General features: G+C 35.6%; 1 protein-coding gene across 4 annotated transcripts in view; it reads left to right on the forward strand.

Annotated features, from left to right (window-relative positions):
• The window catches only part of TTC29 (tetratricopeptide repeat domain 29), a 248,906-nt gene that overhangs the window by 218,615 nt on the left and 15,461 nt on the right, over positions 1-14,830 (forward strand). Inside the window, exon 12 of one of the 4 annotated variants that reach the window (XM_043567890.1) lies at positions 8,399-8,733. The exons of the other annotated variants lie outside the window; for them this stretch is intronic. Within the exon in view, the coding sequence (XP_043423825.1) occupies positions 8,399-8,418 (20 nt within the window). The 3' untranslated portion in view covers positions 8,419-8,733. Of the gene's footprint in view, positions 1-8,398; positions 8,734-14,830 lie in introns of those variants that run through there. 4 annotated transcript variants of the gene reach the window in all.

The raw sequence follows: 14,830 nt of genomic DNA on the forward strand, positions 1-14,830 counted from the left end.
GACAAAAGGCCAACAACCCATTTTTTTATTTTAATAGGAAAAGGATATAAAGAATTTACTATAAAGTAAATTTTAATGTGAATCATGCTCAACTTTATTTGTGATAAGAAAAATGAATTAAAAGCATAAAAAGCAATTTTTCAGCTATCAAATTGGCAAGTTTGATAATGCAATATGTTGGTGAGCATGTAATGATATAGGATCTCCCATGTATTACTAGCGAAAGAACAGATACAACATCCAGGGAGAGTAGTCTTGCAATATAGAAATTTAAAATGCACAAAGCTTTGACCCAGTAATTCTATGTTTATTCAACAGATAGGCCAAGGCAACCATTTATTCATTCAACTATTTGCTAAATATCTCTATGATCTCTATGTGCTAAGCATTGCCAGAGGCACTAGGTATACAGCAGCAAACAAAACAAATCTCTGCCTTCATGGAGCTTATTCGCTAGAGGGGAATCTAGACAGCTAAAACTATAAACATATAACATGATATAACATAATATAATATATAGAGTGGTAAAATGTGTCATATATAAGTTTTATATAGAGATACATATAGATAGAAAGAGAAATGGAATGGGACAATCCTACTTTAGGAAGAATGGAAAAGAAGACCTTTCAGAGGAGGTAACATTTTAGGAGAAATCTAGATGAAGTGAGGGAGTGAGCCTTAAGCATCTCTCAGGGGGAAAACAATCCAGGCTGAAGGAAGAGAAAATGCAAAAGTCTCACTAATGTTCAAAGGTTGATTTACAGCATTGTAATAATAAAAGATTGCAAACAATTTAAATGTCCACTAAGATGTTTAGTGACTGGTTAAATTGTGGTATATCCATATGTGGAATACTATTGCACTGTTACCAATGAATGAGCCAACTCCATTTGTATTAAAAGAAAATAATCAAGAAAAATGAGAAGACTAGCCAGAAACTGGGAGAAAATATTTGCAAAAGACACTCTTGATAAAGGACTGCTTTCAAAAACATACAAAAAAAACTCTTCAAACCCAATAGTAAGGACACAACTTGAAAAAAAAAAAAAGGAACACAAACAACTTTATGGTTTTTATTTTTTAAATGGGACAAAGATATGGACAACCATATCACCAAGGAAGATATACAGGTGGCAAATAAGCATATTGAAAATAAGTGAGATACTACTGCACACCTATTAGAACGACCAAAATCTGGAACATGATAATACCAAATGCTAACAAGGATGTAGAGCAATAGAAACTCTCATTTATTGTTGGTGGGAATGCAAAACGGTACAGCCACCTCGGAATATAACGTAGCAGTTTCTTACAAATTAAACATACTTTTATCATACCATCCAGCCGTCACACTTCTTGGTATTTACCCAGAGGAGCTGAAAACTTACATCTACACAGACACCTGCACATAAATGGTTATAGCAGCTTTCTTCATATTTACTGAAAATTGGAAGCAACCAAGATGTCCTTCAGTAGGTTAATATAGATAAACTGCAGTATATTCATAAAAATGAAATATTACTCAGTTCTAAAAATAAATGAGCTATCAAGCCATGAAAAGACAAGGAGAAACCTTAAATGCATATTTTAAGTGAAAGAAACCGATCTGAAAAAGTTATATACGGTATTATTTCAACTCTATGACATTCTGGAAAAGGCCAAAACTATGAAGACTATTTAAAAAAAAACAACAATCAGTGTTTGCCATTGGATTGGGGTTGAAGGAGGGATGAGCACAGAGGATTTTTAGGGAAGTGAAACTATTCTGTATGATATTATAATGGTGGATACATGTCATTATATATTTGTCCAAACCCATAGAATGTAAAATACCAAGAGTGAATCCTAATGTAACCTATGCACTTGGTTAATGATGATGTGTCAATGTAGGCTCATTGATTATAACAAATGTACCACTCTGAGGCAGTATGTTGTTAGCGGGAGAAGTTCTGTGTGTGTAAGGGTAAGGGGTATATAGGAACTCTGTACTTTCCACTCAGATTTGTGGTGAACCCAAATTGCTCTAAAAAATGAAGTCCATGTTAAAAAAAAAAAAGAGGGGCGCCTGGGTGGCGCAGTCAGTTAAGCGTCCGACTTCAGCCAGGTCACGATCTTGCGGTCTGTGAGTTGGAGCCCCGCGTGGGGCTCTGGGCTGATGGCTCAGAGCCTGGAGTCTGTTTCCGATTCTGTGTCTCCCTCTCTCTCTGCCCCTCCCCCGTTCATGCTCTGTCTCTCTCTGTCCCAAAAATAAATAAACGTTGAAAAAAAAAAAAAAAAGAGAGAGAGAATGATATCCATTTTGACTATTTCTTTAAAAGTACAGAAATATGTGTATAGTATGGTGACATGTGTGTATAAATAAGACATAAATATGTATTATTTTTTGTATGTGAATATATATATTTTATCCTTTTACATATGCATGGGATACCCAAGATACAGCCAGTAATTGCCTCTAGGGAGGGGAAGTAAGTAGCTGGGGATCAAAGATTCCAGACAGATTTTTTTCACTGTCCAACCTTAAAAAAAAGAGGCACCATGGGCATGTATCAGCTATTCAAAAAACAATTAACTTCTACACCTATTCAAAAAACAATTAACTTCTGAACTAAATATGTATGGGGAATAATTATGGGATTCTTAGAGCTTGTTTCAGTCCATTGGGATGCTATAACAAAAATATTACAGATGGGGTGGCTTACAAAAAAACAGGAATTTGTTTCTCAGTTCTGGAGACAAGATCAAGGCACTGGCAGATTCAGTGTCTGGTGAGAGCCCACATTCTGGTACCTAGTAGGTCATCCTTTCCACTCTGTCCTCATATGGTAGGAAGGGCGAGGGAACTCTCTGGGGCTTTTATAAGGACATTAATCCTGGAGCGCCTGTGTGGCTCAGTCCGGTAAGCACCGGACTCTCAATTTCAGCTCAGGTCATGACATTACGGTTTGTGAGATCAAGTTCCACGTGGTACTCGGCACTAACAGCAGGGTGCCTGCTTAAAATTCTCTCATTCTCTCTCTCTCTCTCTTTCTCTCCCTCTCCCTCTGCCCCTCCCTTACTCACACTCATATTTTTTCTCTCTCAAAATAAATAAATAAACATTAAAAAAAAAAACACTAAAAAAAAACCACTAATCCCATTCATGAGGCCTCATCTCTAAATACCATCATATTTGGCCTTAGGATTTAACATGTGAATCTGGGGCAGACACAAACAGGGCCTATTTTTTTTTTCACTCTTTCACAAAAAGATTTAATTAAGTTCTTCCTCTGTAATAATGTCTGTGCATTAAGAATAGTCTATTCAGTTTACTTTCTAAAGTTTAAACCTCTTTACCACACTTAGTTTACGTTTTTATAATTTAGAAAAAGTGGCCTCCATAGAGTCATCAGTGATATGCATGGATCATATCCCTTCTCTTTAATATCATTCTAAGTTTGTTGTTTGTATACCATCTTAATGAAAAGTATTGTTCAATCCTGGGTAGGATAACAGGTACCAGAGAGAAACGTGTAATTATGTAACGATACTTAAATAAGGAAACATATCAGCCAGAGTGAGAAGTAACAGAAATGGGAGGACAGAAACTGCATCAGGGAAAATTTTATTTAAATCCAGATTAGTTAACATATAGTGTAATAATGATTTCAGGAGTAGAATTTAGTGATTCCTCACTTACATGTAACACCCAGTGCTCATCCCAACAAGTGCCCTCCTTAATGCCCATCACCCATTTAGCCCTTTCCCCCACCCCCCGCCCCTCCAGCAACCCTCCATTTGTTCTCTGTATTTAAGAGTCTTTTATGGTTTACCTCCCTCTGTCTTTTTGTCTTATTTTTCCAGGGAAATTTTTAAATAGGTAGTTTGGGTGTATAGATATAAAGGACTCTATTCAAGTTAATTTGTAATTTACTTTGCTGTCTCAATATGTATGAAGAATACTGTATGATGCTGGAGCAAATCAACAAACTTTAAATTACACGGAGAATTTAGTTTTTTATTCTCACTTTTCTAGGTAACATAAAAATGGCAAGAATAACGAATGTATATATTTTTAATGTATTTTATATTTATAGTACATGTATTTTAACACATTTATATTATATTTATTTATATATGTAAATATTTATGTATTATATGTATAAATATAAATATATACATGTTGGGGCACCTGGGTGGCTCAGTCAAGCATTGGACTTCGGCTCAGGTCATGATCTCACAGTTTGTGGGTCTGAGCCCCACATCAGGCTCTGTGCTGACAGCTCAGAGCCTGGAGCCTGCTTCAGATTTTGTGTCTCCCTCTCCCTCTGTCCTTACCCACTCACGCACTGTCTACCTCAAATATAAACATTAAAAAAAAATTTTTTAAAGAGTAAATATATACATGTAAATACATAAATATATGTAAATATTTAAACTGAAAAGACTATTTTATATTTTTGTTCAACTTAACTATTCAAAAGTAATTACCCATAAAAGTAGTCTTTTTCCAGTAACTTATTAACTGATTATGTGTTATTATTTTTCATATCTTCCCATTCATTAAAGCATAACTTTTAAGTAGTATCTTGCCACATAAAATATGTCTGCTTTTAAGATATAGCACCTTTATTTTCTTAACCACAATGCCAAAGAGCCAAAGAAGATAAACTTGAACAGCAGAGGTTATTTGTGTTGTGAGGATAAACAATCCTCCAGTCTGCTATTCATTCTCTCTCCTCTCCTCTGCACCTGTGCATGCCACAGCTCCATAACTGAAACAGGGAAAGTAGACTCAAAACCCTCTTTGCTCTTTAAAATGCCGAATCCATGAAGATAAGACAATTTGTGTAGCTGAAACCATCTTTCATTAAGACAGGAAGGAAAATTAAGGATTTCTTTAAACTTAAATGTTTTAAATTAGTTTAAGCAATTTGCATAAAAATCTCATTTCTTCTCCAAAGCACTTCAGAAATTGTGACTAAAAGTTTAAATTTTTCCTACTTTGCTAGCGAGATGAAAACATAATACTTTCAAGAGGAAAACCAGTTCTTAAAAACTAAGTATTTATTATGTACTCATTAAAAAGTTGTCCATAGACCTGGCTGGACAATTAAAAAAAAAAAAAAAAGTTGGGGCGCCTGGGTGGCGCAGTCGGTTAAGCGTCCCACTTCAGCCAGGTCACGATCTTGCGGCCCGTGAGTTCGAGCCCCGCGTCGGGCTCTGGGCGGATGGCTCAGAGCCTGGAGCCTGTTTCTGATTCTGTGGCTCCCTCTCTCTCTGCCCCTCCCCCGTTCATGCTCTGTCTCTCTCTGTCCCAAAAATAAATAAACGTTGAAAAAAAAATTTTTTTTTTTAAATAAAAAAGTGTTAATGTTTATTTATATTTTGAGACAGAGAGACAAAGCATGAGCAGGGGAGGGGCAGAGAGAGACAGAGACAGAATCTGAAGCAGGCTCCAGGCTCTGAACTGTCAGCACAGAGCCCAGTGCAGGGCTTGAATTCATGAACTGTGAGATCATGACCTGAGCGGAAGTCGGTTGCTTAACTGACTAAGCCACCCAGGCGCCCCAGGACAGCTTTTTTTTTTTTTTTTTTTTTTTTTTTTTTTTTTTTTCCCTATTCTTATATTTCTTTTTTTTTTTTTCTGAAATTTATTGACAAATTGGTTTCCATACAACACCCAGTGCTCATCCCAAAAGGTGCCCTCCTCAATACCCATCACCCACCCTCTCCTCCCTCCCACCCCCCATCAACCCTCAGTTTGTTCTCAGTTTTTAACAGTCTCTTATGCTTTGGCTCTCTCCCATTCTAACCTCTTTTTTTTTTTTTCCTTCCCCTCCCCCATGGGTTCCTGTTAAGTTTCTCAGGATCCACATAAGAGTGAGACCATATGGTATCTGTCTTTCTCTGTATGGCTTATTTCACTTAGCATCACACTCTCCAGTTCCATCCACGTTGCTACAAAAGGCCATATTTCATTTTTTCTCATTGCCATGTAATATTCCATTGTGTATATAAACCACAATTTCTTTATCCATTCATCAGTGGATGGACATTTAGGCTCTTTCCATAATTTGGCTATTGTTGAGAGTGCTGCTATGAACATTGGTGTACAAGTGGCCCTATGCATCAGTGCTCCTGTATCCCTTGGATAAATTCCTAGCAGTGCTATTGCTGGGTCATAGGGTAGGTCTATTTTTAATTTTCTGAGGAACCTCCACACTGCTTTCCAGAGCGGCTGCACCAATTTGCATTCCCACCAACAGTGCAAGAGGGTTCCCGTTTCTCCACATCCTCTCCAGCATCTATAGTGTCCTGATTTGTTCATTTTGGCCACTCTGACTGGCGTGAGGTGATACCTGAGTGTGGTTTGGATTTGTATTTCCCTGATAAGGAGCGACGCTGAACATCTTTTCATGTGCCTGTTGGCCATCCGGATGTCTTCTTTAGAGAAGTGTCTATTCATGTTTTCTGCCCATTTCTTCACTGGGTTATTTGTTTTTCGGGTGTGGAGTTTGGTGAGCTCTTTATAGATTTTGGATACTAGCCCTTTGTCCGATATGTCATTTGCGAATATCTTTTCCCATTCCGTTGGTTGCCTTTTAGTTTTGTTGGTTGTTTCCTTTGCTGTGCAGAAGCTTTTTATCTTCATAAGGTCCCAGTAATTCACTTTTGCTTTTAATTCCCTTGCCTTTGGGGATGTGTCGAGTAAGAGATTGCTACGGCTGAGGTCAGAGAGGTCTTTTCCTGCTTTCTCCTCTAAGGTTTTGATGGTTTCCTGTCTCACATTCAGGTCCTTTATCCATTTTGAGTTTATTTTTGTGAATGGTGTGAGAAAGTGGTCTAGTTTCAACCTTCTGCATGTTGCTGTCCAGTTCTCCCAGCACCATTTGTTAAAGAGGCTGTCTTTTTTCCATTGGATGTTCTTTCCTGCTTTGTCAAAGATGAGTTGGCCATACGTTTGTGGGTCTAGTTCTGGGGTTTCTATTCTATTCCATTGGTCTATGTGTCTGTTTTGGTGCCAATACCATGCTGTCTTGATGATGACAGCTTTGTAGTAGAGGCTAAAGTCTGGGATTGTGATGCCTCCTGCTTTGGTCTTCTTCTTCAAAATTCCTTTGGCTATTCGGGGCCTTTTGTGGTTCCATATGAATTTTAGGATTGCTTGTTCTAGTTTCGAGAAGAATGCTGGTGCAATTTTGATTGGGATTGCATTGAATGTGTAGATAGCTTTGGGTAGTATTGACAGCTTTTTTTTTTTTAATCTGGCACTTGAAACCAATAGATTTGTCTTAATTATATATCTTTTGTGTTCTCAACTAAACATTTAAGAATAGACATACTCATTCATTCTGTTTTTCTTTCAACAGACATTTACTGGTCATTCAATATATGCCAAGTAATATTTTATTATGTCATATTTCTTTTTTTTTAACTAAAAAAGAAAAACCATCTTATTATCCTAGTAAATGCAGAAGAAGCATTTGACAAAATCTAATATTTTTTTTTACAATTTCTTTTTTTTTCAGTATATGAAATTTATTGTCAAATTGGTTTCCATACAACACCCAGTGCTCATCCCAAAAGGTGCCCTCCTCAATACCCATCACCCACCCTCCCCTCCCTCCCACCTCCCATCAACCCTCAGTTTGCTCTCAGTTTTTAACAGTCTCTTATGCTTTGGCTCTCTCCCACTCTAACCTCTTTTTTTTTTTTTCCTTCCCCTCCTCCATGGGTTTCTGTTAAGTTTCTCAGGATCCACATAAGAGTGAAACCATACAGTATCTGTCTTTCTCTGTATGGCTTATTTCACTTAGCATCACACTCTCCAGTTCCATCCACGTTGCTACAAAGGGCCATATTTTGTTCTTTCTCATTGCCATGTATTATGTCATATTTCTAAAAGTAAATCGTAAGCTGCAAACATTCATTCAGAAATTCAGAAACATTAAGGACATTCTATCTGTAAGACATCATGCAAGGTACTGCAGGGACAGGGATGAATATATTACTTTTCAAAAGAGAAAAGTCTATAATCCGAAGACTACAAAGAAATGGTGGTTATATACTTAAATTCAAACCACAAAAAGTTTTACAAAAATGACTCCTACTTATGTGTAAGTCAAAATATATGCACAGTTGTATTATGTGCACACGTTGAGGGGACATGCTTTAACACGGAGATTGTCTACTCTTCACATTTCTGACCAACCAATCAAGCTACCAAAGAATCTGAGTCCCACCATGGAAAACCCAACAAGTTTATTATTCCTGAGATGAACATTTAAATGCATTTATATGTATTTTGTTATTGTCTTAGTATTTGTTTTGAAACTCTGTGCCCCCTACTGGACTACTCTAAATTAATTGCTTTGAGGAACTGTACATAAAATTCTCATTTCTTCTCTGAAACCAGGCCCTATTCCAGAGAATTAATGCCATGATTGCAGATTGAGCTCCTTTTGGCCACGTATCCTGAATTCATCAAATTAGAACACTGCTGCAAACTGTACACCAGCAATTATCCCACAAATGTGTGTGTTTCATTTAGTGGGTATTCAAAGAACTTCTGTTGAATAAATGGCAAATTAATAGAGGCTACCAGTTGAAAGACAGTGTATGTTCAACATAAACTATACTCACTACAGGTAAAGCAGTTTAAAATTTGTATCATTCTGAGAATGGAGTAACATGAATCTCTGTCTCATTCATTATTATACAAGTGAAATAAAAAATATGTTTAATCGAGAATTTTCCTGGAGCAATTGGTTTGCTACTCAGGGTCCTAACAAAACACATCATAATGGCCCAGAGCTGGTCTACATAGCATTACAGGAGTCTTTGTGTATGATTTTTATTTCTCATTGTCCTCACCTTCTGTGAAGAGAATGACTGATAGCCTTTCCTTGTGATATCTGAGCTTTTAAGAGTGTTGTTTTATCTATTTTTTATGACCAACCTTACACTTGTTAAGTGTAATTTTTGCTTTATGTAACATAAAAAAAAATCTGTGATATGGTGCCCCGCGAATTAACAAGAATGGCTGGACAAAAGACAAGAAATCTTTTAAAAACAAATGTTCACATTAAATACCTTGGATAGGTAGGCCTTCTGGGGATTTTTCTTTAATGCAACAAAAGTGCACCATTTCTGTTTTCAGAAATGGTTTCTTTCAGATACTGAGCTTGTCTAAAGTCATATTACATAAGTAAGGGCTTAGTTTGTACATTAGTTTTTACATCTTAGAGTCTTCCTAAATCCTCTTTTGATCAATCTGATATCAAACTGATCTATATTGATTGCTTCTACACTTGTTTATGGTCTTTATTTTGATATATCTAAGATTAAAAGCCAAATTAACAAGTGTAATCAATTTTCTTTGTGATAAAGAAAAGTCCTCCAATACCCTTAGACACATTCACCTAGGAATAAAAAACTTAAGTAAAGATGTTGTAATAAATGGATCGATTTATTCAATCACTGGGCATAAAAACATTAGCCCTGGGAAAGCGCTTTCCTCCAAGAGCTTTAGCTACCGAGTTTCACTTGTGTTGTACCAAATGATTTGCATTTTTAGAGAAATTTCATGTCTGCAGTGAGCTCCAGTGAAAACATGAATAAATTGCTTTCCTTCCCTCTTTTTCTGACTTTATAAAGCTGAATCCATTAGGGGTCAAATCAAAGTATAATGAAAAAAAAAAAAAGCAACAACTCATGTGATGGAAACCCTGGATTAGGTTTCTCACTAGTCCAAGCTCAGTTGTCCTGGCCTAGTTGTCAGATTGGTGGTCTTTAGGCAGATCCCTGGGGCATATGGCAATTTTTTTTAACTGCAGCATTATAAATAGTCTCTAAAAGTCACAAAATGAAATAGACAAACAACGATTAAGAAATAACAGCAGTTCTCCACAAAGTCAAGTAAATCCAACCTCTGCAGGCCTAACACAAAACAGATGCAAAGAGGTTTTGTGTTATAACATCCTTCTGAATACACTGGAGAGAGAATGAATGCAGAAGTAATGACCATGGGCTTTGGATCCAAACTGACCTGAGTGTGAATCTCCACTCAGTTTTCAGTTGTAGGATATTGAGCAATCTTCTTCAGTCTTTGGTTTCCTTACCTGTACAATAAGGATAATAGTATCTAAAGCATAGGGTGGTTTGGAGGTTTTAAAAAGTCCTTATCCCATTACCTCGTGCAAAATGCATTCTCAATTCATGGAAAAAAATTTAGTTTTTACTCATGATATGAATATTGCTCCTGAACCTAGGAGAAGCAGACACCACTGCTTTTACTGAGCATGGGGCCCGGGATTCTGCATTTCTAATAAACTCCAGGTAATGCTGCTCACTTGGAGAACACACTTAGAGACCACAGATGTAGATCACCTGGAAAATAATTTTAAGTTTTATTTTTCTTTATGATTATTTTAAATAGACCCATTCACTTTATAAAAAGTAAAAAAGGAAGGCTACCTCATCTGAAATCTATAAGGATTTGATTTATAGTTTTGGTGGAGGAATTAGTTTTGTTTTTCAAGGAAGATTTATTTCTAGGAACTACTTTTCTGTGAATATGGTACATATTTACTCATTTAATTATATTGGGACTGGATATTATATATCTACATTATGTTTGACAATCTTAGCATTTTAAAATTCAATCTTTGCAAAATATTAATTTTTACATCTCTAGATTAGTCATTAAAAATGTCATCCCCTATATAATCCTCTGTTCTAAAGTAGCCTGTTCATGAGAAGGATATGGAGTTTGTGTATTTTCCAAACTCTAGTATCTTTTATAACGGTACCAGAAAAAAAAATCCAAATCCATCTGTCACCATTTAGGTTCCTATTATATACATTATACTTCATCTGATTTGGTCAAGAAAATTTGGACTTGTACTCCTGGGACCCACAGGACTGTAACAGTGAAAAAGACAGTTCTAGGCAGGATTCCACCCCCTGGGCACTGCACAGACAGCAGACTGAAACACATCCCCAGTCTGCACTTAATTGTGTGAAAAGGCCCACTTAATTGTCCTGGGATTTCAACTTGAAGGGCAGATTTCAGGTTTACCAAAAATCTAAAGGCTACAGAGGTGCTTTTAGGAAACACAAGCAGAGAGATATCATCTGTATGCTCTTCTTTGGCCTTACCACAGCTAGCTGGTACCTTTCAGAAAGGAGCGTTTACGCTCTTCTGAAGCCCTGATTCTTGCGACTGTTGCCCAAGATACACTGATCTGGAGGTCAACAAGGTCTATAATTGAAATAAATTGTATGTATAGTCTACTGTATATATTTGCATAATTTATATGCAACACCCTCAACAACTGAAGTCCATGAAAATTAAGTTAGGCTACTTGGAGAATCACAAAGGTTTGAGAGACAACCAAGTACTAGGGCAAAGTAATAAGATTTGCCTCTTGCATAAGGACACTGCTTCAAGACTGGGAGAGGTAGCTTTTTCACTAAATACATAAAACAATCACAGAAAGTCAAGCAAAGTGAGGAAACAGAGGAATGTGTTCCAAACTAAGACAAGACAAATCCTCAAAAAAAGATCTTAATGAAAAAGAGATAAATAATATATCAGATAAAGAGTTTAAATGGTTTTAAAGATGTCCATTGAATTTGGGAGAACAATGGTGAATACAATGAGAACTTCAACAAAGAGATAGCAAATATAAGATAGTGCCAATCAGAAGTCACAACACTGAAAAATACAATAACTGAAATGAAAAATTGACACAAGAAGTGTTCAACAGCATACTAGATGAAGTAGAAGAACAAATCAGTAACCCAGGATATAGAGCAGTGAAACTTACCCAATTATAGCAACAAAAAGAAAAAATATCTTAAAAAGTGAAGATAGCTTAAGAAACCTATGGAACAACATCAAGTGGAATAGCTTTCAGGTTATAGGGGTCCCAGAAAGAGAAGACAGAGAGAAAGGGGCAGAAAGCTTACTTGAAGAAATAATTGCTGAAATCTTCCCTAGCTGTGGGAATAAACCAAACACTTAGGTCCAGAAAGCACAGAGAGAAAGATAAGTCACATTATAATTAAAATGTTGAAAGCTAAAGATGAGAGAATCATAAAAACAACATGATATAAACAACTTAGTACATTCAAAGGGAACCTCCATAAGACAGTCAAGCAGTAAATCTGTAGGCCAGAAGGAAACAACATGATACTTCAAAGTTCTAAAAGGAAAGAACTTCCAGCCAAGGATACTCAGCAAGTCTATCATTCAGAATTGAAGGAGAGCTAAAATGTTTTCCAGGTAGGCAAAAGGTAAAGGACTTTATCAACACTAAACAGGCCTATAATGAATGTTAAAGGGCATTCTTTAAGTTGAAAAGGAAAGACACTGATTCATAATAAGAAAGCATATGGAAGTAAAAATCTCACTGGTTAATGGTACATATATAGTAATGATACTGAATTAAACACAAAGCTAGTATGAGAGTTAAAAGACAAATTTGTGATATTAACTATAATTACAATAGTTAGTGAAAGAATATACAGAATTAAAAGATGTAAAATATGAGGTAAAGATAAAGCAGGGGGGGATAAGAATATAGAGTTGTTAGAATACGTTCAAATTTAAGTTGCTACTAATTTAAAATACACTGCTATAGAGAGACTGTTACATGTGAACATCATAGTAACCAAAAAGCAAAAACCTACAATATATACACAAAAGATAGTGAGAAAGGAATCTAGACATAATACTAAAGAAATTCATCAAATCACAGGGAAGAGGAAGAGAAGAAAGGAACAGAGAGGAATTACAAAAACATCCAGAAAAAATTAACAAAATGGTTATCAGTTTATGCTTATCGATAATTACTTTAAATGTAAATGGGCTAAACTATCCAATCAAAAGATATAGAGTGGCTAAATGAATAAAAAACAAAACTATATGCTGCCTACAAGAGACTCACTTCAGATGTAAAGACACAAAATGAAGGGATGAACAAAGAGTTCCCATGCAAATGGAATTGAAAAGAAAGCTGGAGTAGCTATATTATATCAGACAGAATAAACTTTAAAACAAAGACTATAATAAAAGACAAAGAAGGGAATTACATAATGATAAAGGAATCAATCCAACAAGAGGATATAACATTTGAAAATATTTACACATCCAACATAGGAGCACCTATATATATATAAAGCAAATATTGAGACCTAAGGGAAGAAACTGACAAAAATACAATAATAGCAGGGGACTCTAATACCCCACTTACATCAGTGGATAGATCAACGAGACAGAAAATCAATAACGAAACATAAGCCTTAAGTGACACATTAGACCAGATGGACTTAATAGATATATACAGAACATCTATCCAAAAGCAGCAGAATTCACATTCTTCACATGTGTATATGGGATGTTCTTCATGATAGAACACATATTAGGCTCAATATCTGTCTCAATAAATGTAAGAAAACTGAAACCATATCAAGCAGCTTTCTGATCACAGTGGTATGAAACTAGAAATCGGTTACAAAAGAAAACTGGAAAAAATCAAAAATATGTGGAGATTAAATAACATACTATTGAACAACCAATGGGTCAGCAAAGAAACCAAAAGGGAAATAAAAAAAATACCATGAGACAAATGAAAATGTAAATACAGCAACCCAAACTCTATGGGATTTGGTAAAAGCAGTTCTAAGAGGGAAGTTCATATCAATACAGTCCTACCTAAAAAAAACCGGAAACATTTGGGAAAAAAGAACTACACTCTTCACTTAAAAGAACTAGAAAAAAAAATAACAAGGCCCAAAGTTTGTAGAAGGTGGGAAATAATAAAGATCAGAGCAGAAATAAATGAAATAGAAACTTTAAAGATATGTAAAAGATCAATGAAACTAAAAGGTGCTTCTTTGAAAAGATAAACAAAACTGACAAACCTTTAGCTAGACTCACAGAAAAACAAAACGCAAGTAAATAAATTTAGAGTGAAAGAGGAGAAGTTATAGCTGATACCACAGAAATATAAAAGATCATTAGGGACAGCTATCAACAGTAGTATGACAACACACTGGACAACATAGAAGAAATGGATAAATTGCTAAAACCATACAACCAACAATACTGAATCATGAGGAAATAGAAAATCTGAATGGACCAGTTGCTAGTTAGGAGATCAAATCAGTAATCAAAACACTATCAAACAAAAGTCCAAAAGCAGGCAGGTTCACTAGTTAGTTCTACCAAAGATTTAATACCTATCCTTCTCAAAACTCTTCCAAAAAATTGAAGAGTAGGAAAAACCTCCAAACTCATTTTATGACGCCAACATTACCCTGATACCAAAACCGGACAAGGACACTACAAGGAAAACTATAGGCCAATATCTCTGATCAACATAGATGCAAAAATCCTCAACAAAATATTAGCAAACCAAATTCAATGATATATTAAGAGGATTATATACCATGAGCAATTGGAATTTATTCTAAGAGCTCAGCATCTACTTATCAATCATTGTGAAATTAACAAAAGGAGGATAAAAATTATATGATCAGCTCAAGAAATGCAAAAAAAAAAACATTTGACAAAATTCAACGTCCATTTATGAATAAAACTAAACAAAATGGGGATAAAGGGAGCATACTTCACATAATAAAGGCCATATATGACAAACCCACAGCAAGCACCATATTCAATGGTGAAAAGCTTTTAAGCTTTTCTATATAAGCAACAAGGCAAAGATACCCTCTCTCTCCACTTCTATTTAATGTAGTACTAGAAGCTTTAAATATACCAAGTAGGCAAGAAAAAGTAATAAAAGGCATCCAAATATAAAGGAAGAAATAAAACTGTCAC

This window comes from Prionailurus bengalensis, chromosome B1 (genome assembly GCF_016509475.1).
Source record: "Prionailurus bengalensis isolate Pbe53 chromosome B1, Fcat_Pben_1.1_paternal_pri, whole genome shotgun sequence".
NCBI lineage: Eukaryota > Metazoa > Chordata > Mammalia > Carnivora > Felidae > Prionailurus > Prionailurus bengalensis.